Source organism: Chelonoidis abingdonii, chromosome 1 (assembly GCF_003597395.2).
Source record: "Chelonoidis abingdonii isolate Lonesome George chromosome 1, CheloAbing_2.0, whole genome shotgun sequence".
In the NCBI taxonomy this organism is placed as follows: Eukaryota; Metazoa; Chordata; order Testudines; family Testudinidae; genus Chelonoidis; species Chelonoidis abingdonii.
Genome location: NC_133769.1, coordinates 10,294,649 through 10,320,889, shown reverse-complemented (window position 1 = coordinate 10,320,889; position 26,241 = coordinate 10,294,649). Strand labels below are relative to the sequence as shown.

Genomic DNA, 26,241 nt, shown 5'->3' with positions numbered 1-26,241 from the left:
AGCAGCCCCACCCCCTCTATTCGCCTGCCCTGCTCCCTCCCCAAAATAGGATGACCAGACGTCCCGATTTTATAGGGACAGTCCTGATATTTAGGGCTTTTTCTTATATAGGCTCCTATTACCCCCCATCCCCATCCCGTTTTTCATATCTGCTGTCTGGTCACCCTACTCCAAAAGCCCTGCCCCAATGTCCCTGCCCCCTGTGCACTCCCAACCCACAGAACTGGGTGCCTGGCCTCACAGCACCATGTTCAGAGGGCTGAGCTACCAGAGGGCAGCGAATTCCAACCTGCCCCCACCCCCAGGCCCAGGTTGGACACTGAGCGGCAGAGGAGGGCAGGCTGGCGCGAGACGCAGCCGGGCGCAGGGGAGGCTGTGTCCGGGGCAGGGCCCCAGGCGTCCCGGGGGCGGCTGTTACCTCGCTGAGGTGGGTGGCATAGTCCTTCTCGGTGAGGAAGTCAATGTCCCGCGAGGTGACAATGCCCACTAGCTTGCTGCCCATCTTGCCCGTTTCAGTGACGGGGATCCCCGAGAAGCCGTGCCGCAGCTTGGCCTCGAAGACGTCTCCCACGTTGTGCGTGGGGCTCATCACCACCGGGTCCGTGATGAAGCCCTGCTCAAATTTCTGCAGGGGAGGGAGAGGGAAGTCACCAGCCAGGCGTCTGCAGCACAGAGCAGGGTTGGCCTCCCGCAAGCTCCCGCCCGGGTGCTAACCCCGCAACAGCCCCATCCGGCCCCTATGCTCCCCGGGGGGCACCAATCTCCCCACTGACCCGCACAGCCCTGCTCTCCAGGGACCCTACCCCACAGCGCCCCACCCAACGCCCATTCATCCCAAGCACTCTGGCCTTGCTAATGCCCCACGATCCTGCGGGGTGACACGTCACTCAGCCCGGCACTCCCCACAGCATGCATACAGGCAGTGGGTGCCAGGAGCTCACGATTCCATCTCCAGGCCTGCTGGCACCAGGGCACTGGGCAGACCTCTCCCTCCACAGCCACCTGGATGCCCCAGGGCTCTGGGGACGGCCTGGCAGGCCCAAGGGGGGCAGCACCGGGTGTCTCCATGTGGCTCAGACCCCCCCACCCCACCACGGGGCGTTAACCTTCATGCATCTGGGAAGCCTGTCAGAGCCGGATGCCCAGGCCCGGCACAGGCGTCTGCTGGGAACGGCTCCACAGGGGGGCCGCGCACACTGCGGTCAGGGGCCCACAAAGGACCAGGTGTGACGTTATTAATATAAACTGGGACCATATAGAACATGGGTTGCAACCAAGGTTCTGTAGTGGCACCAAATCCTATGTAAAGGGGGTCATATAAGGTGTCTAAGACCAGGTTACGGGTTACTGGTTATGATTATGCTGTCTGTGTGTCTGTATCATTTTGTAGTTGAAATTATGAATATTGGCTGTATGCTGTCTGTGTTTCAAATTGGTGCTGCAGTTCTGGTTAACACCCCAGACTAGTTGGTGTCAGCTCAGCTTTTAGCCTGCTGGATGGCCCATGAAGGACCATCACCTACACAATTGACCCATTGAGAGGAGGCGAATACGCCTTGAGACTCAGCAAGGTGTGCAGGGACTGGCCCATGTGACTGCAAACTCCATTCACACCAGGGTCCCCAGAGGTGCAGGGTGAGGAGGGGCAGGGCAAGCCGGCCCCTGCGTCTGACCAGAGCCAGTCCCCTGGTGCCAGGGTCGCCCCAGGGCGCGGCTGGTACTTGCCTTGACCTTGCGCACCTCGTTGGCCTGGAACTCCGGGGTGCAGTTGTGGTGGATGATCCCGATGCCGCCCATCAGCTGCAGGGAGAGAGCGGGTGAGCCTTGGCTGGCCCCACGGAGCAATGGGGGTGCCCCGCGGCGGGGGCAGCGCAGGGGAAGGGTGCTCACGAGGTGCCCAGCCCAGCTGCCTGATGCTCAGGGCTGGGTCAGTCTCCAGCAAGAGGCTTGGGGATGGGAACTGGGGCCACTGACATCAGAGCTGTGGAGTCCCCCCGCCTTGCCCCAGCTCTCACCGCCATGGCGATCGCCATGTCCGACTCAGTGACCGTGTCCATGGGCGAGGAGATGAGCGGCGTTTTCAGGGTGATCTTGCGGGTCAGCGCCGAGGTCAGGTCCTGGGGGTACAGAGCCATAAGCCCCTCAGCCCCCACCCGTATTAACCCTCCCTGGGGGAGGCAGAGCCATAAGCCCCTCAGCCTCCCACACTGACTCTCCACGGGGAGAGAGACAGAGCCCTGAGCCCCTCAGCCCCCCCCCCAGCACTGACTCTCCATGGGGAGGGGGGGAGAGACACAGCCCTGAGCCCCTGAGCCCCCCCACCAGCACTGACTCTCCATGGGAAGGGGGGAGAGACACAGAGCTCTGAGTCCCTCAGCTCCCCCCAGCACTGACTCTCCTCGGGGAGGGGGGGAGAGACACAGAGCCCTGAGCCAACAACTCTCCCTGGCAGGGGATGGGGGGCAGAACTGTGAATCCAACACCAGCCCTAGCCCAGGGCTGCCCAGCAGCCAGGCCCGATGCCAGGAGATGCCCAGGCTGGGCCAGACGCTGGCTACAGCCCTGCCCTCCTCCCCAGCAGCGCGGTGAGAGCATCACGCCGCGCCAGACGCCCCCGCCCTAGTGCCTGTGGCTGGCCAGGCGTTATTCCCTAGATATGGCCTGACGGGGGCCTGGAGCTCACACAGGGCTCCCTTAGGACGCAGCCCTGCCCCAAATCCCCTCTTCCCCTGGGGCTCCGTGCTCCGCCCCACAGGGGGTCCCAGCCCTCCTGCCCCTGCCCCACATACTCAGCAGGCCACACTCCCACCCGCCCCACGGCTCCTTCTCTGCAGGCCCCAGCGTGCAGCCCCCAGCGTTTCCCCCACGGTGCCAATAGCTGTATTTCTTCACCACCCCCAGGCTCGCCCGGCTGGCTCGGCGGGACGCCCTGCCCTCTACATCCCATCCCCCTCAGGCTGAGCACCACAGGGACAGCTCAGGCCCTGCCCTACAACCAGGCCCATTAGCGCTGAGCTCCCCAGCGATGTGGTCTTTTCATGCCTCCACCCAGCCAGGTGCTGGGCACTCCTCAGCGCCAGCCGCCCCACGCCAGCCCATGGCCCTGGGTGACAAAGCAGGGAGCTGGCCAGGAAGCAGCATCATGGCAGGGGCCTGTGATGGACACAGCACCCGAGGGCCACGCCCGACCCTGTCCTGCAGCCCACGGCAGCGGGAGGTGGCGCGGTGCCAGGCACTGGGCCAAGCGCAGCACTTCCCCGTGGGCGCACCACAGCACGCAGGCCGAGGGGACACGACCCTGGCAACACAGGGGCAGTGCCACGACTAGACCCCAGAGCTCCTGTGTCCCACCCCATCGCCCGAGCCACAAGGGAGCCCGGCCGCTCCACTCTGCGACCCCTGAGGGAGGCTCATGAGGCCTGGTGGCTAATACAAGCAGGTCCCACGTGCACAGGGTCCCGGCCCTAGAACTCAGAGCGTGCTGGATCCCAAATCCCACCCTGGGAGAGGCTGGAGCGCGCCGGGCCCCGACCCCGGGAGAGCTCGGAGCATGCCGGGCCCCGACCCCCAACCCAGCCCCACCCTGGGAGAGCTCGGAGCGTGCCGGGCCCTGACCCCCAACCCAGCCCCACCCTGGGAGAGCTCGGAGCGTGCCGGGCCCCGACCCCCAACCCAGCCCCACACTGGGAGAGCTCACAGAGCGCTGGGCCCCGACCCCCAACCCAGCCCCCACCCCAGGAGAGCTCGGAGCGCGCTGGGCCCTGACCCCCAACCCAGCGCCCACCCTGGGAGAGCTCGGAGCGCGCTGGGCCCTGACCCCCAACCCAGCGCCCACCCCAGGAGAGCTCGGAGCGCGCTGGGCCCTGACCCCCAACCCAGCGCCCACCCTGGGAGAGCTCGGAGCGCGCTGGGCCCTGACCCCCAACCCAGCGCCCACCCCAGGAGAGCTCGGAGCGCGCTGGGCCCTGACCCCCAACCCAGCGCCCACCCTGGGAGAGCTCGGAGCGCGCTGGGCCCTGACCCCCAACCCAGCGCCCACCCTGGGAGAGCTCGGAGCGCGCTGGGCCCTGACCCCCAACCCAGCGCCCACCCTGGGAGAGCTCGGAGCGCGCTGGGCCCTGACCCCCAACCCAGCGCCCACCCTGGGAGAGCTCGGAGCGCGCTGGGCCCTGACCCCCAACCCAGCGCCCACCCTGGGAGAGCTCGGAGCGCGCTGGGCCCTGACCCCCAACCCAGCGCCCACCCTGGGAGAGCTCGGAGCGCGCTGGGCCCTGACCCCCAACCCAGCGCCCACCCTGGGAGAGCTCGGAGCGCGCTGGGCCCTGACCCCCAACCCAGCGCCCACCCTGGGAGAGCTCGGAGCGCGCTGGGCCCTGACCCCCAACCCAGCGCCCACCCTGGGAGAGCTCGGAGCGCGCTGGGCCCTGACCCCCAACCCAGCGCCCACCCTGGGAGAGCTCAGAGCGCGCTGGGCCCCGACCCCCAACCCAGCCCCACACTGGGAGAGCTCACAGAGCGCTGGGCCCCGACCCCCAACCCAGCCCCCACCCCAGGAGAGCTCGGAGCGCGCTGGGCCCTGACCCCCAACCCAGCGCCCACCCTGGGAGAGCTCGGAGCGCGCTGGGCCCTGACCCCCAACCCAGCGCCCACCCCAGGAGAGCTCGGAGCGCGCTGGGCCCTGACCCCCAACCCAGCGCCCACCCTGGGAGAGCTCGGAGCGCGCTGGGCCCTGACCCCCAACCCAGCGCCCACCCCAGGAGAGCTCGGAGCGCGCTGGGCCCTGACCCCCAACCCAGCGCCCACCCTGGGAGAGCTCGGAGCGCGCTGGGCCCTGACCCCCAACCCAGCGCCCACCCTGGGAGAGCTCGGAGCGCGCTGGGCCCTGACCCCCAACCCAGCGCCCACCCTGGGAGAGCTCGGAGCGCGCTGGGCCCTGACCCCCAACCCAGCGCCCACCCTGGGAGAGCTCGGAGCGCGCTGGGCCCTGACCCCCAACCCAGCGCCCACCCTGGGAGAGCTCGGAGCGCGCTGGGCCCTGACCCCCAACCCAGCGCCCACCCTGGGAGAGCTCGGAGCGCGCTGGGCCCTGACCCCCAACCCAGCGCCCACCCTGGGAGAGCTCGGAGCGCGCTGGGCCCTGACCCCCAACCCAGCGCCCACCCTGGGAGAGCTCGGAGCGCGCTGGGCCCTGACCCCCAACCCAGCGCCCACCCTGGGAGAGCTCGGAGCGCGCTGGGCCCTGACCCCCAACCCAGCGCCCACCCTGGGAGAGCTCGGAGCGCGCTGGGCCCTGACCCCCAACCCAGCGCCCACCCTGGGAGAGCTCGGAGCGCGCTGGGCCCTGACCCCCAACCCAGCGCCCACCCTGGGAGAGCTCGGAGCGCGCTGGGCCCTGACCCCCAACCCAGCGCCCACCCTGGGAGAGCTCGGAGCGCGCTGGGCCCTGACCCCCAACCCAGCGCCCACCCTGGGAGAGCTCACAGAGCGCTGGGCCCCGACCCCCAACCCAGCGCCCACCCTGGGAGAGCTCGGAGCGCGCTGGGCCCCGACCCCCAACCCAGCCCCCACCCCAGGAGAGCTTGGAGCACGCTGGGCCCTGCACCCTGCCCTGGGGGAGCTCAGACGGGCAGCTCCCAGCCGCCCCTTGTCCGGTGCTCGGAGAGCTCACCTCTCCCGCCCCAGCTGGCCCTCCATTCCCACCCTCCCTGCTCCCCTCCCAGTCCCAGATCTGACCTTCACGGGCTTCCCAGTAGATTAGCCAAGCACAGCTGGGAGCCTGATTACCCTGAAATGCTGCTCTCGGCAGAGCTAGGTTCTCAGCTAGGAGCTGCTGCCTGGCTCTGCAGAGGAAATGGGGCGTGGGGCCCAGCCAGGCTCCAATGCACCCAGGGGAACCCAGCTCGGGGGTCCCACCCCAGCCAGCCAAACCAGTGGGGCCCACAAGTTACCCGGCTCAGGAGCAGCCGCAGGGACTCCAGCTCCCAGCATGCAATGCTGCAGCTTGCTACGGGATGGGGTCCATCAGACAGCCCCCCGCTCGCCAGGAAACACCCTACATGGGGAGAGGGGCTCGGGATCTGCATCGGCTGGCAGCACACACCCCCCCCCCCACTGCCTGGCCAAGCTGCATGCTAAGCAGTTCCCAGCACCCTCGGCTTGTGGCTGCATCATGGGGTTGCCTGCGCGGGAAGAGGGGTGCCTGCTAGCTCCCCAGCCATGTGTACTAGGGGGGTTTATGGTCAGACTGACGAGGGGGCCAGGCTATGGTCCAGCCCTGGGGGCCCCTGGCCCCAGCTAGCAGCAGTCACTGGTCACAGGGCTCGAGTCGCAGGCTGCAGAGACCTGACGCGGCGCTCTGGAGCTAAGGCTCCTGGAGTCGCCCCCTTCTAGAGCTCCCTCCACGGAGCTCCGCAGTTCAACTCCACACTACTGCCCGCCAGACGTCACCTCAGCCCGGGGGGGGGTCACTGGAGGGCACGGGAGCCCAGTTGGGGGAAGGGACTCGCTGCGAGTCACACAGGGAGTCTGTGACAGGGCCAGGGCAGAACCCAGGAGTTCTGGCTCCCAGGCCCCTGCTCTAACCACTACACCCCACTCCCTCCCAGTCTGATTCAGAACAGCTGTGGCTCCCCAAGGCTCTATATCTCCAGTTGCAGCCCCAAGCTAGGGGGCACAGAATGGGAAGGGCAGGCCCATAACTGACCCATCTGCTTCACTAGCTACCCACTCGCTACTTCCAGTGCGGCTGGGTGAGGGAGGGGCCTCGCCTGGGGAACACAAGGACAGCCTAGCACAGCCAGGCCCGAGCGCGTGAAGCCAGAGAGGCTGACGGTGCAGGCAGGTGCTTAGAGCCGCTACTGGCTGCGCCAGAGCATGGCGCCCCCCCTCTCCCCCCAGCACAGCGGAGCCACGTGCCCTCAGGCGTGAAATGAGCCCCAGACTACATGGTTCTGCCTCACCTCCAGCGGAGCCCTAGCAACGATCAAGCCAGGCCCAGACCGTGCGGGGCCGGGGGCTTCCCCACACTTGTGCCAGGCTTCAGTGCAGCTTCCTGTTCAGAGCCCAGTCCCAGGCCAGCTCCCTGCACAGGGCACCGGCCCCATTTCAACCCAGCTCCCTCCTCAGAGCCCAGCCCCGGGCCAGCTCCCTGCACAGGGCACCGGCCCCATTTCAGCCCAGCTCCCTGCTCAGAACCCAGCCCCAGGCCAGCTCCCTGCACAGGGCACTGGCCCCATTTCAGCCCAGATCTCTGCCAAGGAGTGCTGAGAGCTGGCACAGCATCTGCCCATGCCCCGAGCCCCAGGCGCTGGTGCTGCAGGTCGCGCAGGTTTCCAGGGTCAGGGAGAAGCTGGCCTGGGTGCAGGAGGATACCCCTCTCCCCGAGGCACTGGGCCAGGCAGGCAAGGGGCCTGCAAGCTGGAGGACAGGGCAAATGTGTCACCCATGCAGCGCAGAGCCCAGACCCACGGCTGTGCAGGGAACCCCAACGGGCTTGTCTCGGGCCCCAGGCTGTCCTGCAGGCCCCATGGCAGGGACACCACTTCCCCGGTCTCCTCCTTCAGCTCTACCTCACACCATCCCTGCTGGGCCCCAGGGACCCTGCTCCTCGGCGGACGAGGGTGTTGGGGGCTGCACGCCAGCCCAATGGGACCCCCTAGGCCTAGCGGGAGTATGAGCGGATGGCGGAGGGGCCTGCCCATGGGGGAAGGTGGCTCATAATGTTAACACCCCCCAGCTCTGGTGCTGCCCTGGCCCCGTGCCCAGCAGCAAGGCACTGCCCATCCCAGGGTGCAAGGGGCTGGCATGCCACCCATCAGCGCCCAGCCCAGGCGACACCTCGGCGAGTGCTCCAGGGACGGACTCACCACTTCATCCGCTGTGAAATCGATGAAGCCTGGGAGGATCAGGAAATCGCTGCAGAAACAGAGAGGGGGAGAGCATTACACGGTGGCTGGGCCTGCCCTGCAGCCCCACACCGCACAGGGACCCCACGCCCCTGGAGCCCAGCCCACACACAGCCACAGCTGCACGGACAAGGCAGGCTGGGCTCCCCCCAAGCCGTCCCCCTGGCATGGGGCCATGGCAGTGATCGCAGCCGGGCCCCAGATGGCTTTACAAGATGGGCAGGGGACCGGCGAGCAGGGAAAAGGTCCTGTCCCATGTCTGACTGCTCCCGTCAGTGCCAGCGCCCTGCCCGGCCTGACCCTGTCCCCGCTTAGAGCCAGCGTCCTGCCCGGCCTGACCCTGCTCCCTGTTAGGGCCGGCGCCCCGCCCATCCCTCCTGCCAGAGTCAGCACCCTGCCTGGCTTGAACCCCCCACCCCCCTGTTACAGCCAGCGCCCTGCCCGTCCCCCCTGCCAGAGCCAGCACCCTGCCCGGCTTGACCTTCCACTCCGGTTAGAGCCGGCACCCCGCCCGCCCCCAGCCAGAGCCAGCACCCTCCCATTAGAGTCGGCATCCAGCCTGGCCCAACCCCGCCCCTGCCTGGCCGAATCCCCGGCCCCTGGAGCTACGGGAACAAAAATCCTAGGAAAGGGCAGAAAGCAGAGCATGGCCGGTGTGAGGGGGTGAATACGTGTGCTGGCCAGGTACCAGGACCCTGCCCCCTTTCAGCCCAACGGTGCAGCCTCTGCCCAGCACTAAGGCAGGGCTGAGGGGCCAGGCCCTTGGGAAGCCAGCCAGGCAGGTTAAGAAGCCCTTGGCTGGCACAGCAGGAGGGCTGCAGGCAGGCAGGATTACGGAGGCCCAGCTGCCCTGGCTGAGCTGCTAATCCAGGGCTATTTGTGAACCGGGCAGGGCTTGGCCCCCCTGCTCCCACCTCTGCTTGGAGGGGCAAGGGGCCGATGCAAACTCCTGCTGGGCGAGCTCGCTGCAGGGGGTCTGGCCGCGCTCCCCACTCCACTGGTGGAGCCGGGGTTCAGCATCCCCACAGGGCCGCGTGGGCAAGGCCAGGAGAGCGGGGGAACATGCACGGCCATTGGGGGGGCACAGGGGTCCTGGGTAGAGAGGGAGTGGGGTCAATGCAGCAGGCACCCCTCTGTACCTATGCAGGGCACCACGACACATAGGGGGCCACCAGCCAGCACAGTGTAGCATTTGAGCCGGGGGAGGGGGGCAGGCCCCCTGTCTGCAGCCTGTCCAGGATGGATGAAGCTCTGCCAGGGACATGCCACCCCACTGGCCCCTCTGTCGGCTAGGGGTGAGGGGACCTGGGCATGCTCCCCCAGCCCCTTTCGAGGTCAATAGCGTGCGGATCCCAGAGGCAGGGATCTGCGGGGGAGCAGGGCTTTGCCCAGGCCCCCTTGAATTCCTCCTTCCCCAGCTACAGGAAGGCACCTGCTCCTCCCCGCTTGCCTGGCTCCCACTCAGATGTGGCAGGACGGGGAGGCAGCTGCTAAAAATAGAAGCAGCAGTAGTAGCTGCAAACATCAACCCTGGGCAGAGCCGGGGGGAGCCCACACCTCCCCAGCCCCCCGAAAACTAAGACCCAGCACCTCTCTAACCACCCAGGGGCCAGCAACACCCCCCTGCAGCCTGACGCCAGAGCCACTGCCCCATCCCAGGACCCTGCTCCCATCCCAGCGCACAGGGGTCCAATGGGATAGGGACAGAGCTGTGGGACAGGATCTCTCCATGTGGATGAGGGCGCAGTGTGGCAGCATCCCATCCCATCCCATCCCATCCCTCCTCCCCCCCCTCCCCCGGGAGATTCCTGGAGCCCAGGCCAGACGGGGATGGCTAGTCCAGTGTTCTCAACCAGGAGTCCGGGGCCTAGAGGGCCGTGAGCAGGTTCCAGGGGGTTCACTGCCGGAATCAGACTCGCTGGGGCAGGCCAGAAAGCAGAAGTTGCACCACCTGGGGCTGAAGCTGGGGCTCAAAGCCCCGCCACCAGGGGCTGAAGCCGAAGCCTGAGCAATGTAGCTTTGTGGGGGCCTCCATGGCGTGGCCCAGGCAATTGCCCCGCTCGCTACCCCATAACGCCAGCCCTGGCTTCTGTATGCAGAAAAGCAGTTGTTGTGGCACACGTGGGCCATGGAGTTTTTATTGCATGTTGCGGGGGAGGAGGGGGGCTCAGAAGGCAAAAGGTTAAGAGCCCCAGTCTAGTCTGACCCCCGTGTTGCACAGGCCAGAGAACAGCCCCCCACGAATTCCTGAGCAGAGCTCTCAGAAACCAGCAGCGTGAGTGACAGGGCATCCCCCACGGCACTGGGGAAACGAACCAGCCAAACGACGACTCTCACCGGGAGAGATTCACCCTGATTTCCGGGCCCAATCCGTCTAGCTTCAACTTCCAGCCACCGGGGCGCATTCGGCCTCCCCATTATCAAACACTTGGGCCCCACATAGGTACTCGCAGGCTGGGACTCAGTCGACTCTTTGCCTTCTCTTTGCCCGGTGTCACAGAGTGTGGGAGAGCCCGGCCCTGCACCCCTCTTCCTGGGACTCACAGTGACTCTCAGCCAGCCAGTAAAACAGAAGGTTTATTGGACAACAGTGTCATAAACAAATAGCTAAGGGTTAATGTTTCTTTTACCTGTAAAGGGTTAACAAAGGGAACCACACACCTGACTAGAGGACCAATCAGAAAACAGGATTTTTCAAAGTCAGGGAGGGAAGTTTTGGACTCTGGGTCTTTTTGTTTGTCTCTCAGCTATGAGAAGCTTCTTTCTATCGTCTTATCTTCTGTTTCCAACTTGTAAGTACAGGTAGAAAAACAATATAGGCTTTTATGTTGTTTGGGTGTATTTACATGTGTGTAACTTGCTGGAATGTTTCAAATTGGATATCTTTTTGAATCAGACTGTTTATTCATATTTTCCTTTAAGCAATAGCCCTGTATTGTCATCTTGTTACAGAGAATATGTTTATGTCTTTTTTCTTTCTTTTTTATATAAAGCTTTCTTTTTAAAACCTGTTTGAGTTTTTCTCTGGTTAAGGAGAAAGGAAAGACAGGGGGGAGGGGAAACACTACGCTCTGTGTTTAACTCTCCTAGTGTCCCAGGGCGGGAAGAAGCTAAGGGGGAGGAGAGATAGAATCTCTTCTGTTTCCTTGTATTTGGGGTTTGTCTCTTTGTGGAATAGAGGAGACATGCTTCTTGGTATTGTGATGTAAAGAGATTGCATCCGTACTATCAGGTTAGCCCAGAGAGGAAAGTCTGGGTGGGAGACCAGAGGGGGCCAAAACCCTGGAATTTTTGGATGGTGGCAGCGAGATCAAAGCTAAGCTGGTAAGTAAGCTTAGAAAAGTTCATGCTAAGCACCCAGATTTTGGACGCTAAGGTCCAGATTTGGGAAAGAGGCTTATGATAAACAGAACGCAGGTTACAGGAGAGTTTGGAGGCACAACCAGGACCCCTCAATCGAGTTGGGTTCAGGGTGCTTGGATCCCAGCATAGGATTCCCTGAATTCCAATCACCCAGCTCAAAACCAAAACTGAACTGCCCTTCCTCCAGCCGGCCCCTTCCTTTGTCCAGCTTCACGGGCAAAGGTGCTGACACCCCTCCCCCATGCCTGGCTTAGGTTACAGGCTTGAAAATCCTGTCCCTCACCTAAAGTCCTCCCCGGCTCTCCCATCCCCCACACAGACAGACCCTACTGCATCACCTCTGGCTAACCAGACCGAGCGCCTGGAGTCTCTCACTCGCAGGCAGGTTTTCCACCCCTTGAATCAGCCCCAGGGCTCTTCACTGACCCCTCTCTGCTCCACCAGCCTCCTCCTGGACTCGTGGGCCCCAGGAGTCCAGCCGTGGTGGCGCCAGAGGTACAATGACCTCTGCTCCTGTGCAAGGGGCTACGGAGCAGTGGCCCCTCTCCCCCAGGCCCGGGACGCCCCCCGTCACCTGCGCCCAGTCGTTCTAGGGGGTTGCACACGACGCCCAAGCAGGGACTCCAGCAAGGGTGCAGGCCGGGGTGTGTGGGGGGTGGAGGAAGACTTCACTGCCCCCTCCCCCGGCTGTCCCAGCATGCGCCCTTGCTGGGGAGAGACCTCAACCCCCACCCCCACCCCGAGTGACTGGCCCCCACTCCAGTACATGGGGACTTCAGCGCCATGAGCCCCTCCTCCCCCCACACTCCTCCCCAGCCCCAGCGACCAGGTGGGGACACGCTCTGCTCCACAGGGGACTCGTCCCCCCGCGCTGGCACACGCCTGTCACACCTGGCATGCTGCGGCAGCCACCAGTCGGGCCCCATTGACACCACGGCAGAGTCACTGCTTAGTGCCCGGAGCAGCCACCCAGAGCAGGGCAGGACCTTCCCCTGCCCATGCAGAGCCAGCCAGAGCCCCGCTAGAAGCCAGAGCCCAGCCCGTCCATCCGCAGGCAAGTTCACCAGCCCAGAGCCCCCTGGGCCACCCAGGTCAATGGGCAGGGAGGCTGAAGCACAGGGGCTGGACCAAGCCACGGAGGAGGCGATACGGCCACAGGGCAGGGTAGGGAACAGGTGATTTCTCCTGGATCTCTGCCCTTCAGACTCACTCTCTGGGGTTTGAGGATCCCCTCCCCCCTGCAAGCTGCTCTGCCCAGGTATCCAGTAGCCCCCTGCAACCACAAGGAGCCCCATTGAGCTAGCAGAGTCCCACGCATGGAGCAGCTTGTTCATTCGCACATGCACAGGGGCCTCCTTCACCCACCACTGAAATGCAGCCACCTCTGGGGTGGAACGGAGCAGCTGTCGAATAGTCACTCAGCCGGCTGGGGCAGGAAGAGTGCTGGGTGGGACTGGAACTGGCCAGGGGAAAGGCAGCTCCCCGGGTCAGGGCTATGTGTAAAATGCAACCACGGGTCCAATTAGTGACACACCGAACTGTCTCGGGCACATCTGATCCCGGCAGGTGGGTCATGTCTATCTCCTCTGGGATCTCCAACAGGGGCTGTGCCTTCCTCTCCCCACCTCATGTCCCAGTCTGCACCTCCCTCAGCCCACAGACCGCTCCATCCCAGACATCAGACATCTCTTCCTCCGCCCATAGCTACAGCTGCCTGCTGCCCAGCCTGCCCCATGGCACCCAGCCTCCCAGGTTCGGGGACGCGTTCCTAGACAGTAAGATCTCGAGATGCCAAAGGCCAGGGAGAGGCACCCATCTCCTCCACCCGTGACAGGGCCCTGCAGCATGGCCAAGCTTCTGGCGGAGAACGGGGATGCCCAATGCCCAGCAACTCACAACTTACGGTTCCCACAGCCCCATAACTGGATGCCCAGGTGCTGGTGCTGCTGTGCCCTTGAGCGCTCCTTGCATGGTTGTGCCACGGTGCTCCTGCTAAGGGTGTGCCTGGGAGCCACACGCTGGGCCCCAGTTATGGCTGCTGGGGAGCCAGGCCTCACACACTGCCCTGGCTTTGGCATGTGTCAGTTAGCAGCCCAGGGGCTGAATTGCCCCTCCCAGCAAGGCAGAGCATCCAGGGCACCCACGCCCAATAGGAAGGCACAGCAGCCAGGGTCCCCCCGATTGCTGGTAGTACAGGAGTGCCAGGAAGCAGCAACTCGTCACGGTCACTGGCTCAGAGCAGAGTGAGGAATAAATTGTTCGTGCTGAGCCCTGACCTAGATCGACAGCGACTGACCTTCGCTAGCTGGGAACCAGCCCAGAGCCTCCAACTCATCCCGCACAGAGACAGAGAGTGCTGCAACCAGACATCAACCAATGGGGGAAACTGAGGCACGGCGTGGGGATGGGACTTGCCTTGAGCCAGTGGCAGGAGACCCTGTGGCCAGTCTCATGCTCATCTCCCCCCTGGACCCCCGAAAACAGCCCACGCTCCGACGGACAGGGGCCACTGTCAGTCACCAGTGACCTTACAGAACTACGAGCCAGCGGCCTCGAGAGGAAAGGGCTCAATTGTCCCCTCCGCAGTCCTGGAGGTGATGGAGCCCAGGGGTGCAGCCTCCCACTCCGGCTCCATCACCCCGAACGTCCAGGGAGCAGCCAGGCCCTGTGCCCTGCTTTCTCTGAACGGTGCCAACCTGCTGCCTGGGCTTGGCCAACAGGAGCTTTCAAAGCACTGGCTCCGCTGGAAGAGAGAGCGAATGAGCCGGCACTCACCTGCTCCCCATGCTATGTGCAAGCAGGGGCAGGGAGCAGGGTCTGCCAGCCCCCCGAGCACCCATGCTGTGGAGAGCAGCAATCCTGTCCATGGCTCTCACACACAGTCGAGAGCCTGGGCTTCCTTCACTTCCTTCCTCTTCTTCGCAGAGGGCAGGAAACTCCACACCCGAAACCTGCCCGTCAGCGACCTGGCATGCACGCCCCTAACTCTGCCCCCAGTGCTTGCAGGACCATAACACTTCAGTTCCCAGACTGCAGTTACACCACGGGGCACCCCTCGAACAAGCACAGAGACTCGGCAGCGGCCACCCTCCCTGCCCATTAGTGCCCACAGGCTCAGGGCCTAGGAAGTGTGTTGTTTCCTGCCATTAATTCCCACCACGCCTCACTTGGAACCCAGCCTACAGAGGGGCAACCTGCCAGAGCCCTGGCGGCTGAAGGCTTCCGTGAATCACCCACAAATTTCCCATTGCCAGGGTGTCATGGAGTCACCGGGCGATGCTCTGGAACTGCTCCCCACAAAGCCAGGCAGAACTTTGGGGAGCCTCCTCTCCCTTGGAGCAGACAGTCTCCAGGGCAAGAAGCTCACACGTCTTCACCTCCTGGGTCTCTCCTTGGAGCATTCAGCATCCTCTGCCCCTCCGTGCGCTTCCCACATCGAGCCCGCCCCAGTGGGGTCCTGGGGAAGCCAGAGGGTCCTGCACCCCCACTTTGCAGTCAGACGTGACTCTCAGCCAGCCAGTAAAACAGGTTTATTCGATGACAGGAACAGGGTCTAAAACAGAGCTTGTAGGTACAGAGAACCGGACCCCTCGGCCGGGTCCATTCTGGGGGGCAGAGAGCCAGACCCCCACGTCGGCCCTCACGCCTCGTCCCCAGCCAGCTCCAGACTAACAACCCCCTCCAGCCCCTCCTCTCTGCTCAGCCCCTTTCCCGAGCCAGGAGGTCACCTGACCTCTTTGTCTCCAACACCTTCAGTTGGCACCTTTGCAGAGGAGGGGCCCAGGCCATCAGTTGCTAGGAGACAGAGGGTCAGGCATTTAGGCGCACTGGCCCTTTGCTCTGCCAGATACTTAAGAACTGCCATGGGGACACTGAGGCACCAACACAGTATTCAGAGAAAACATTAAGAACATTTCTAGTTCATCACACAGGGATTTAGAGCTTACGGGGAAAGCTCTGAAACACCTGCCACAAGGAGTCAGCCTGCAACCCAGCGAAGGGAGCAGATGCCCCTGCCCCAGCGGGGTCGCACACAGCGCCCGGATAGGGCCCTGCTGCGCCGAGGGCCCAGCAGCACATCAGGGTCATGGGATAACAGCTCAGGAAAGGGTGCGGTTCTGATCGGCGAAAGCCCTGCCGCAGACGCAGCTCCATAGCCACACTGGTACCCCTAATAGGAGTGCTTCCACCCCTTCCACACTGGAATAGCCGTACTGGGGCAGGCACTTTTACACTGGTACAGCCGCCTGCACGCCGTGCTGCCGTGCTGGTGTAACTATGGCTGCACCTCCTACAACGTTTAGATGCAGACAAGGCCTAAGTGAAGCTGCGTCTACACTATAGCGTTCTGCCAGCACAGCTGCCGGCTAGCAGCGTGAATCCCACCCCCGGCCGCTGAGGCTATGCTGGCTCAACCCCCCATGTAGATGCAACCCTTAGTCGGGGAGGTGCTTAGCTTACGCTGTTTCTCCACCAGGGGGCTCTGCCGGCACAGCTGGATGGGCAAAGCAGCCGTAGTGCGGACAAGCCCTTGCCGACTGTCCGGGCCCGGGAGCCTGACACTGGGCAGGGAACGGAAGGATTCACCCTCAGTTCACAGCTGGGACCCGAGGCCCAGAGCGATTCAGTGACTCACCCAGAACTGACCCCAGTCTTCTGCGTGCCAGCCCCAGGGGCTGCCCATTGCACCCCGCTGCTTCCCCCACCGGGGAAGGAGAGGCTCAGCCCTGGGGGGACAGAGTGCAGGAGGCTGAGCAGCCCCAGCAGGGCCTGGAGGACGGAGGGGCTAGGCCAGGCTGGCTTTATGTGTGCTCAGGAATCCTGCCAGACCTGCCCATCAGAGCCACCTGCCTCTCTCCCCATCACCCCCAGGGGCCCCTGGCGGCAGGCAGCACCACTCCATGGTCCCAGCCGCTGCCTGGCTGACAGCAGCAGTTCCGGAAACGTGGGGCTGTGGTTTGGGTCAGAGAGGAAACCTCCCCCGACCTTTGCTCAGCATGGTGCAGCCACAGCTGCCTTGTTCACAGCTGCAGCCTGGCGGGAAGGGAATAGGCCGTCTTGGCTGCAGAGAGCAACCACGCAGATCTTTCCCTGAGCCCATGGGCCTCAGCTCCTCCGAAACAGCCGGTCTCCTCCCCACAGGGACACGGGGGCAGCCTGCTTCTTCCTCTGAAACCCACCAAACAGCTCCCGCTGGGACCCCGGGGGTGGGGGAGTTTCTAAACTTCCCTGCCCAAGAACAAGGCACGACTGAGCATGAGAGGCCCACGGGGGCTGCACAGCTGCTCTCTCTGACACACACACCAGGATCTGCCCGGCCAACAGGGGCCAGTGCGGCTGCTCAGAGGAAGGTGCAGCCCCTCAGCGGACAATGCCATAAACCCCGCACCCTCCTCACGCCCCCCCCACCCCTACCGGGTTCCTCTTCACACCCGGGCTGCCAGCCAGAGCCCACCCTAGACAAAAGGGCGTCTCCCCGCCCGGGAGCACCTGCCCCCACAGGCCACGGCAGGAGGATCCCAGCTCATGGGCAGCAGGCTGCACCCTGCCCCTTACAGAGCTCTAGGGTCCTGCCCTGGCAATGATGCATCTCCCCATGCTGGGTACTGACAGGACGCTGCAAACACAGCGCTAGTGGCAGGATGCTGACCAGAGGAACGGAGCCAAGAACCTCACATACGGCCCCCAGAAAGTGGATTGAGAGGTGCTGTCAGGACCAGCGCTCGGTTATTTGTGACCCAGCATTAGGGCCAAGCCACAGGCAGGGAAGCCAGGCGACCCCCCGCCAGTGCCATGCAGCAGTCCAGACTCGGGGCCGGTGTGACGAACTGGGACTGTTCTTAAAGTTTGCTCTGAACACTGTGTTGGTGCCTCAGTGTCCCCTATGCAGTTCTTAATATCTAGGTGGTGGAATAAGGGTGTGTAATTGCTGCAGAGCAAAGGGTCAGTGCCCCTAAACGCCTGGCACTCTGTCTCCTAGCACTGATGGCCTGGGCCCCTCCTCTGCAAAGGTGCCAGCTGAAGGTGTTGGAGACAGAGAGGTCAGGTGACCTCCTGGCCAGGGAAAGGGGCTGAGCAGAGAAGAGGGGCTGGGGGGGGGTTGTTAGTCGGGAGTTGGCTGGGGACGAGGAGTGAAGTGCAGACGGGCTGCGGGGGGGAGGTATGGTCACCTGCCCCCCAGAATGGACCGGCCGAGGGTCTGGTTCGCTGTATCTACAAGCTCTGTTTTAGACCCTGTTCCTGTCATCTGAATAAACTCTGTTTTACTGGCTGGCTGAGAGTCACGTCTGACTGCAAAGTGGGGTGCAGACCTCTGGCTTCCCCAGACCCTGCGGCGGTCGCTGTGGAAGCGCACGGGGGCAGAGGAAGATGGCTGGAATGCTCAAGGAGAGACCAGGAGGTGAAGCCATTTGAGCTTCTTGCCCTGGAGACAGTCTGCTCCAAGGGACAGGAGGCTCCCCAAAGTCCTGACTGGCTCTGTGGGGAGCTGTTCCAGAGCATCGCCCAGGACTCCGTAACAGCCAGTCCTGGCGCAGACATAGGAGCAGGCAGCTGGAGGCTATTCTGGCTCTCACATCAGCAGCTCCACTCTGACTGCACCATGGCGGTCCCCAGCCAAGGAAGGAATCTTGCCTGCTTCCTCCTGGGAGCCAAACGGGCTTCGTCTTGGCCCCGATGCCAGCAGCTCCAGTGCGGATACAGATACGCCAGGAGCAGGTGCAAGGAGTGAGCTGGGAGCCCTCACACCCCTCCACCTCCCGAGCGAGAGTCCGAGCCCCCAAACGGCCCCATTCCACAGCAGGCTCCCCCCAGCCCCACCCCGAGTCCCAGCTGTGTCCATGGTGCAAGGGCAGGCAGAGCCTGTGCTTGAAGAGAAGAAAGTGGGAGACAGTCACACAGAGATGAAATCCTGAGGCCGCCCCACACAGCGACCCACCCCCCAATGCAGATGCAGGACTCGCTTCCCCCCCGCATTTCGCATCCTGCTTCCACGCCTCTTAGAGCCATGTTGGTGCATCACCCCCATAGCAGCTCCACAGCCTGTCACAGCCCCCGCGGGCCAGGGTCCTCGCTCTCCAGGCTGCACCCCTTTGCTGCAGCAGGAGGAAGGGCAGGCGAAGGGCTGGGACCAGCCCCCTGCCCCTCCCCTCCCCAGCCCAGCCCAGCGTCCATGCAGAGGAAGGAAGCCCACGCTCAGCAGCTTTGCCTTGACTGGGCAGTGCCCGGGCCCTGCAGCGGTGAATCGAGACTGGGTGCCTGGTGCCAGGGACTAACCCCCAGGCCCTCAGGTGCAGAGGGCAGCAGGCAGCCCTGCTGTTTGCTGATGCTGCTAGCAAGGCGGCTGGGAGCGGCTCAGGTACAGCTGGTGGGTGAGCACCAGGGCTGCCACTGAGGGAGACTCCGGCCTGGGGTCTCCTCCAGAATGGCACCTTTCTCAGGGTTTGCCACCCACCCTCTCCCACTGAAGTGCAGCCACCGAGGGGTGGGGGAAGACAGCAGCCCCCAGCTCGCTGCACACGATCCCATGGGGTCTGCGTCTGCCCCTGCAGCGCCGCTGGAGGATGGGGACTGGCTATGTCTGCCAGCCGCCGTCCAGGCAGGTGTGTGCTCCCGGAGCACTCACCCCAACACTGCTTCACACTCGGGCCCTCACCGCGGCACAAACCTGAGCAAGTGTTCAGGGCTCATGGCCACCGAGCAACCCGTTGCCCCCACCAACCCCCACAGAGTGTGTCCTTCACCCAGACAGCTGCAGCCCCTACCCCACCCCAGGGGGCAGATGAGGGGTTTGTGGGGCTCTGGGCCAGAGCAAGTGGGGACCCCTCTCCACTCCTTCTGCCTGCAGCCTCCACCGCCCCGCCTAGCGCTCCAGCCGGGGAGCAGGGCGTCCATTTTTCCAGGGCCCCCCAATTGGCCGGGGCCCCTGTGCATGGGCCCCAGTAGCCCAGTCGCTAATCCACCCCTGGGGAGTGGCTGCAGGGCCCAGTCTGATTCCAGGGCTGCCCCAGTGGCTGTATCCCAGGCACGCACACCCTTCACAGAGAGGCTGGCAGCCGGGACCCATGCAGCGGGGGGCGACTGGCTCTGCTCGGCCCATGGGAGACCTCTGCCATGGACCCTCCAATGGCTGACTGAGCCCGCGCCAGCGTCCAGGCCTCGCTTGCCAACGGCGCTGTTCAGCCCGTGAGAAGGGGGCTCCGAACCCTTCCCAGAGTAGGCTGGCTTGGCTGTCACTGTGGAGGAGAGGGTGTCACTCGCAGGCAGCCGCAGCGGGGGCCTGGGTGGGGGGGAAGGTTGGGACAGGCAGGCATGGTGCAAGCAGACAGAAATGGCTGGAAGCGCAGTGCTGTCCTGAGGACAGGCCACAGGGTGTCCCACAGTAATGCCCCCCTCCTGCACGCTGGCTGCCTGCCCCCCATTTAGCTCCCTCCTTAGTGCAGGGGGCTGCTAGCAGGCCTAGGGCACCCCCCAGGTCACAACTACCCCAGGCATCAGGGGCAGAGGGGTTCAGCAACACCAAAGACTCCCAGTGTCACAGAGACGGTGTCGGGCAAGGAGACGTGACCAACAGCCACCCGCCCTGGCATGCACCCCAGGCCTCCCACCCTCCCCAGGGCTCAGAGCCTCCTGGCCAACAAGGATGAGTTGGCAAAATAATCACCATCGATCAGAGAGAGGCAGGTTTCATGGCAGAGCCAGGGGGCCCCGTATGCCATCCTCCACCCCCGGTCACTGCACAGATTCTACTTTGGGGAGAGGGACTGAGTCTACTGAAAGGGGACATGCCAGCCCCCAAGTCCAGTCCCCCCAGGCAGGCACTGCCCTGCCAAGGAACATTCCCCCGTCCTCCAGGAGCCCCCTGCACAGAAAGGAGCCAAAATGACACCCCCAGGCTGAAAGGGGACCATCTTCGTCCACACCCTGTGGCCCGACCCTGCAATCCCTCGGATCTGCTCCCACGACTCCTGTTACAGGCTCGGGGCCCACCAGGACACCCAGGCTGCAGAGGAACTCTGGTGACCGATTCCAGTGGTTTAAAAGCTGCCCTTTCCCACCAGCAAGCTGCAGGCTCCCAGCAGGACTGTGTTACTGGATTAGCTGGTGCTATTAGTGGGGAGTTTCCATGGCAACAGCGCCCTGGGTTTCTAAAGTTAACGCATCGCTACTTTTAAAAATCCGCAACCGCATCGCGCTGCTAATAATTATTTGCATCACAGCAAGGCCTCGAGATCAGCACCCCACTGTGCTTGGCACTGCTCAGAGCCAGCCCCTGCCCCGCAGCTCTCACACAGCAAGGGATGGGAGGGGACACAGGCAGCAGCTGCTCCGGGCCCCAGCGCTCCACGTGCCTGGGGTGACAAGCTGCGGGAGGCGCCCTGCCGGTCACAGTGAGGGCAGCTGTCAGGCTGCCTTCGGCAGCTTGCTTGCGGGAGATCCCCGGTCCCGTGGATTCAGTGGCATTTAGGCGGCGGGTACACCGATGCCATGGGACCGGGGATCTCCCGCAGGCAAGCTGCTGAATCCGCGGGACCAGGGACCTCTCACACATGCGCCACCGAAGGCAACCTGCCTGCCGTGCTTGGGGCGGCAAAAAAGCTAGAGCTGCCCCTGGACACAGGAATTGGGGCCCACCCCATCGCCACACGCAGAACTGCCCTACAGGACAGGGCAACTAACCCACCTGGCCAAAGGTGGAAGGTCCCAAGGGTGCGACCCTGCAAGCGTCTCCATGCAGAACCGCCTGCAGTATCAGCGCTCAGCTGCCGGCACTGACCTAGCCGCTAGGATCCAATGATAGGCAGAACCTCGGCCTGGCGAAGGGCCATGGCTGGGCTCGTGGACGTCAGGCCAGAAGGGACTGTTCTGATCATCCTGCCCAGCCCAGCTAGAGCATCTCTCCCCATGATCCCTGTGCCCAGCCCAACAGCTTGTGACGTGCCCAGAGCTTGTACTGCAGAACAGCAATGGCTCTCGCTGTAAACACCCCACGTGACGGAGAATATCCCCAGCACTATCGAATCTGCGCACACAGTTACGCTACCCTCCTTGGTCAAATCTGCAATTTATTTGCACCTTCAACTTCCAGCACCTTTGAGGTTTTTTCCAATCACATTTTTTTAAAAATCCAATTTAATTTTCATCATGAATAACACCTGGGTCTTTCTGAATAGACAGAAACCAGACCTCTAAGTCTCATGTTTATTTGTAGTCAGTTTCACTTTCCAGCTGCCTGAATGAGGTTGGAGAGGCAAATATTAGGAGCGATGATTTAGACAAAAAACATTTGTTTTTTTTAAATTTAAAAAACATTTCTATGATCATCAGGGTTTGTATAAATATTTATATATAAATCAATATTGACAAATAGCACCATAAATTTTATGCTATGTAGCCATGAGATCATTTATACTAATATATTTGACATTTGCTTTACACACACATCTGGAGTGTGGGTATGCACACGCACACACCCAAAAATAGAGTGCACACAGGGCCGGCGCTTGCATTTAGGCAGCTTAGGCAATCGCCTAGGGCGCCAGCATTATTAGGGGGCGGCATTTTGCCGGAGGGGGCAGCAGGCGGCTCTGGTGGAGCTGCTGCAGTCGTGCCTGCGGAGGGTCGGCTGCTCGCACGGCTGTGGTGGATCTCTCGCAGGCACAACTGCGGCAGCTCCACCGGAGCCATGGGAGCAGCCGACCGTCCGCAGGCAGGACTGCGGAGCCGGGGGACCAGTGCGCGGGGCGGCAAAATGGCCATGCGCCTAGGGCGCTCAAACGCCTAGCGCCGGTCCTGGGTGCACGCATCTCTCTCCGCATCTGATTGTTCAGATCACTAATACAAGCCTAAAGGGACAGGTCAGGGCCAGCATGCAGGTATGTTTCAAATAAAGCAAAGGTGTTATGAAATCTGACAGTCATAGAAATGTTTCAATACACAAGAGGCTTTTCCTTCTGTGATGTGACAAAAAGTCACTTGTGTCTGGTACTGAAATGCATCAGAAGGGATCAGAACCATGGAGACCAAGGTACTGCTGGAGCAGCCAGCCTGTTGGCAGGGCATTAGCCAGCCTAGGAATCACCGGGGTGGGGGGTGGCAGGACAGCCAGGGAGAAAGGAGAGGCCCTTCTAGTGAGGCCAGTGGGGGTGAGGGGCATATCGGCCTTCGTTGCCCTACTGAGCCTTTCCCAGCAGGCTCGAGCAGCCTACAGCAGGGCCAGCACTCAGAAAGGGAGCTGGCGCGGTGCTGGGACATCCTGTCGGACATCCTGATCCCACGTGTTAGCCACCCTGGCTTCCCCAGAGCCGGGCTGAGCAGCAGCAGCCTCAGCGCTGCCAGCTGCCCAGTGCTCCAGTGCCTGCCCGAGGGCAGTGTGTGCCCACGGCCCTGCCGGCCCGCCGAGCAGAGAGAGGCTGCAGTCACTTACTTGTACGTGAGGCCGTCGGCGATGGCAAAGAGCTGCTGGGCCGTGAGGCCATCCTCGGGGACGTAGCCCGTGCCCCCGCTGATCAGGTAGTCGGCCATGCTGCATGGAGAGGGGCAGACCCGTTAGCATGGGCACGCACCCGGCACAGGCAAGAGATGCCACCCGCCCCACCCTGCCCGCTAGCAGCCCCGGGGGCACCGAGCGTGTCTCAGCGCCACAAGCCTGGGGGAGCAGGGGTGCGGGCCTGCTGGCACCTGGGGGAGGTGGCCCAGGGAGCCTGGCTCCTGCAGGCGTGGGCTGGGTACCGCGGGGGGCACTGCCAGCGTGGGCATGGGGAGCACGCCCGGCCCGGAGGCTGCAGGGAGGGAGCCCCAGCCCGCCCGGACCGGGCGGCTGCGAGGACCCGCGCCCAGTCCCGACCCCAGCCCGCAGGGAGAAGCCCGCGCCGGGCTGCAGCCGGGGGCGCCGCGACCTTGCGGCGGGGGAAGCGCGGAGCTGCCGCGGCGGCCGGGGCCGGGACCCGCCGGGCCGTGGGGCGGAGCGCAGGGCGACCGCGGCTCGGCGGCTGCTCCTGGCGCACACGCAGGGCGGCCGCCCCGTGCGAGGGCGCAGCGCACGGAAGCCGCCGCCCGGTCCTGCCGCCAGGCTCCCGGCTCGCCCTGCACGCCCGGGCGCGGGAGCCAGGCCGGGCGGGCTTTGCTGCGCGCACGCGGCACCGCCGAGCGCCCCCAACCTCCCTCCTCCTGCCGCCGCCCGAGCCGGTACCTCGCGGGCTCCCCCTCGCCCATGGCTCGGCCTGGGGCTCCGCCGCTCCCCCACGCGGCTGGCTGGTGGGAGGGACGGAGGAAGGGCCAGGGGGAGGAGAAGGCACCAGCCCGGCCCACGCTGGCAGCTGGCCAAGGAGCGGGGGCTAGGCCTGCCCCGGGGCCGGGGAGGGCTGCCGTGGGCTCGCAGGCTGCTGGGGATGGCGAGGCCAGAGGCAGCCCGGCCTGAGCCCCCTCCTTCCCTAGCCCCCGAACGTTGCATTTGGCCAGGCCTTGCCCTGGGCATGCCGAGTGGTCACCCCGGGCTCTCATCCTGTCCTGGGACCCGGCTCCCTAACTTGTGTCGATAAACCCCGGGCACTGGGGCGTCCTGCAATGCACCGACCACCCTGCCCTACCCCTGCCCTTTCCGTCTCGGCGCCTGCTGCGCTGGGCTCTGGGGCGGCTCTAGGCTCCTGCACGCCAAGCGCGTGCCTGGGGTGGCATGCCGTGGGGGGCGCTCAGCCGGTCGCCGGGAGGGCGGCAGGCAGGCCGCCTTTGGTGGCGTGCCTGCGGAGGATCCGCTGGTACCGCGGCTTCGGTGGAGCCACAGGACCAGCGGATCCTCCGCAGGCATGCCTGCAGGGGGTCCACAGGACCAGTGACCGGCAGAGCACCCCCTACCACATGCTGCCATGCTTGGGGCGGCAAAATGTCTAGAGCTGCCTCTGGCTGGGCTGCCTGCTGGGACATGGTTCTGCCTGCAAGCCGTGGCCACGTCGGCAACCGCATCTGACCCCGCGGCTGCTACCGGAGTCCCTGCTCCGATCTCAGACCTGAGCCAGCCTCCACTGAGACTTGCTGCTGTGGGGAACACTTGCAGTATAGAAATATCCACGCAGGCCTAACAGTGGGCTTGGGGGAATGGCTAACCCTCTGTTTTTCCATGGAGTCTGGCAGTGAATCCGTGGCTAGGCCCAGCTCTCCCTTCCCAGAGAACAGCTGGTGGACGTCAAACCCATCTGAGAGCTGGAGAACTAGATGGCCCCTTGTCTGACCCAGGACAGCTGGACACTGGGCTCGAACCATGGCTGGAGATGAGCTATAACCAGCTGGAGGATCCCATTGGGCTGATCTGGGCTCGCCAATCCGACTGAAGGGCACAGTGCTATGCTGGATACAGGCTCACTCCCTCTTACCTCACGTCCCCCTTGCTTGGGCTGCTGGCTGGGTCGGGCCCCCCAGGAGACAGGCACGTGCTGCCCTAGCCGCAGTGACCACAGCAACGCCCAGGGGCTTAGTGCAGCGGCAAGAGGCATGTTCTGGGTGCATGTGACATGTCCCAGTCATGTGCCAGTGGGGAATTCGACATAGTTAATTGGCCATGATGACCACGAGGGTTTGAATCCCTCACTAGGTTTCTAATTATCTGCCCCTTTCCGCCTCTCCTGACTCTCTTTTAAAACTCCCTCGCATGATTCTGGCACTGCCAGCCGGCCCCCACTGTCCTCTGCAGGGATTAAAGAGTTTTCTCAGGCCATGAAACTAGAAGAATGTTTTTGGAAAGCCACAGATGCAGAGAGGGGCTGGTTTGGGAATGGGCTTGTACCTGCCTGGGTGCAGATCTGGCATTTACCGAAATCTCGTATTCTGTTGTTAGCCGCTTTGTGTGTGCCAAGGTGTTCTTTGCACATCCAAGTGAGGCACATTTATTCGTGCCCATGTAACTGCGCCTCAGCATCCTCCCCACAATGTTTAGGGCTGCAAAAACCATCAAGCCCTTTCCCCAGACTTCTCCCTCCCTCCCTGCTAGGTTAGCCCTGTGAAAAGCACCTATGACAAAAGCCAGGCATCTGAGACACTTGTGATTGGGTCATTTCTGGGATTGAGATGAACCACTGCTGGGTTCCCCAGGTGGGTGTAAGGAAACAAAAGGTCTTTTATTTGGTGGTTGCCCCGTTCAGGCAGGGCACCACCCACAGCAAGCTTACGCAGTATTTTCTCCCCTTTGAGCCTCTCCCTCCAGGCCTGACACCTACTGCAGGTGTAGGGGGCAGGACTGGTTCAGAGTTTAAAAGGTCAGATGGGATCTCTGTGATCACCTAGTCCAGGGGTCGGCAGCCTTTGAGAAGTGCTGTGCCGAGTCTTCATTTATTCACTCTAATGAAGGTTTCAGGTGCCAGTCATACATTTTAACGTTTTTAGAAGGTCTCTTTTTATAAGTATAATATATAACTAAACTATTGTTGTATGTAAAGTAAAGAAGGTTTTTAAAATGTTTAAGAAGCTTCATTTAAAATTAAATTAAAATGCAGAGCCCCCTGGACTGGTGGCCAGGACCCAGGCAGTGTGAGTACAACTGAAAATCAGCTCGCGTGCTGCCTTTGGCACGTGTGCCATAGGTTGGTCACCCCGACCTAGTCTGACATATTGTCCTTAACTCTGCTGGCCAGAGACTGAAGGAGTTTCTGAAGTACCCTAGGAACGAAAAGAATCCTGACCATGGTATTGGGCCATTACCAGAGGGAAATGGCAGAATTATCAATAATAATGCAGAAGAGGCAGAAGCATCCAATGAATATTTCTGTTCTGTATTCGGAACAGATGATGTAGTCTCATCATGTGGTGGTGATAACACTTGTTCCACTCCCCTCCTATCTCAGGAGGATGTTAAACAGCAGCTACTAAATCACACATTTTTAAATCAGCAGGTCCAGATGAGTTGCATCCAGGAGTTTTAAAAGAGCTGGCTGAGGAGCTCGCTGGACCATTAATGATGCTTTTCATAAATCTTGAAGCGCTGAGG

The 26,241-nt window shown here is 62.9% G+C and overlaps 1 protein-coding gene across 1 annotated transcript in view; it reads right to left on the bottom strand.

Moving 5' to 3' along the window:
• The window catches only part of IMPDH1 (inosine monophosphate dehydrogenase 1), a 42,686-nt gene extending 19,165 nt beyond the window's left edge, over nt 1–23,521 (bottom strand). Inside the window, exons 1-6 of the mRNA XM_075061912.1 lie at nt 23,458–23,521; nt 22,693–22,791; nt 7,866–7,914; nt 2,016–2,117; nt 1,726–1,800; nt 419–625 (exon numbers count right to left, since the gene is read on the bottom strand). Coding sequence (XP_074918013.1) covers nt 419–625; nt 1,726–1,800; nt 2,016–2,117; nt 7,866–7,914; nt 22,693–22,791; nt 23,458–23,480 — 555 coding nt within the window. The 5' untranslated portion in view covers nt 23,481–23,521. The remainder of the gene's footprint in view (nt 1–418; nt 626–1,725; nt 1,801–2,015; nt 2,118–7,865; nt 7,915–22,692; nt 22,792–23,457) is intronic.
• Nucleotides 23,522–26,241: the final 2,720 nt, after the last annotated feature.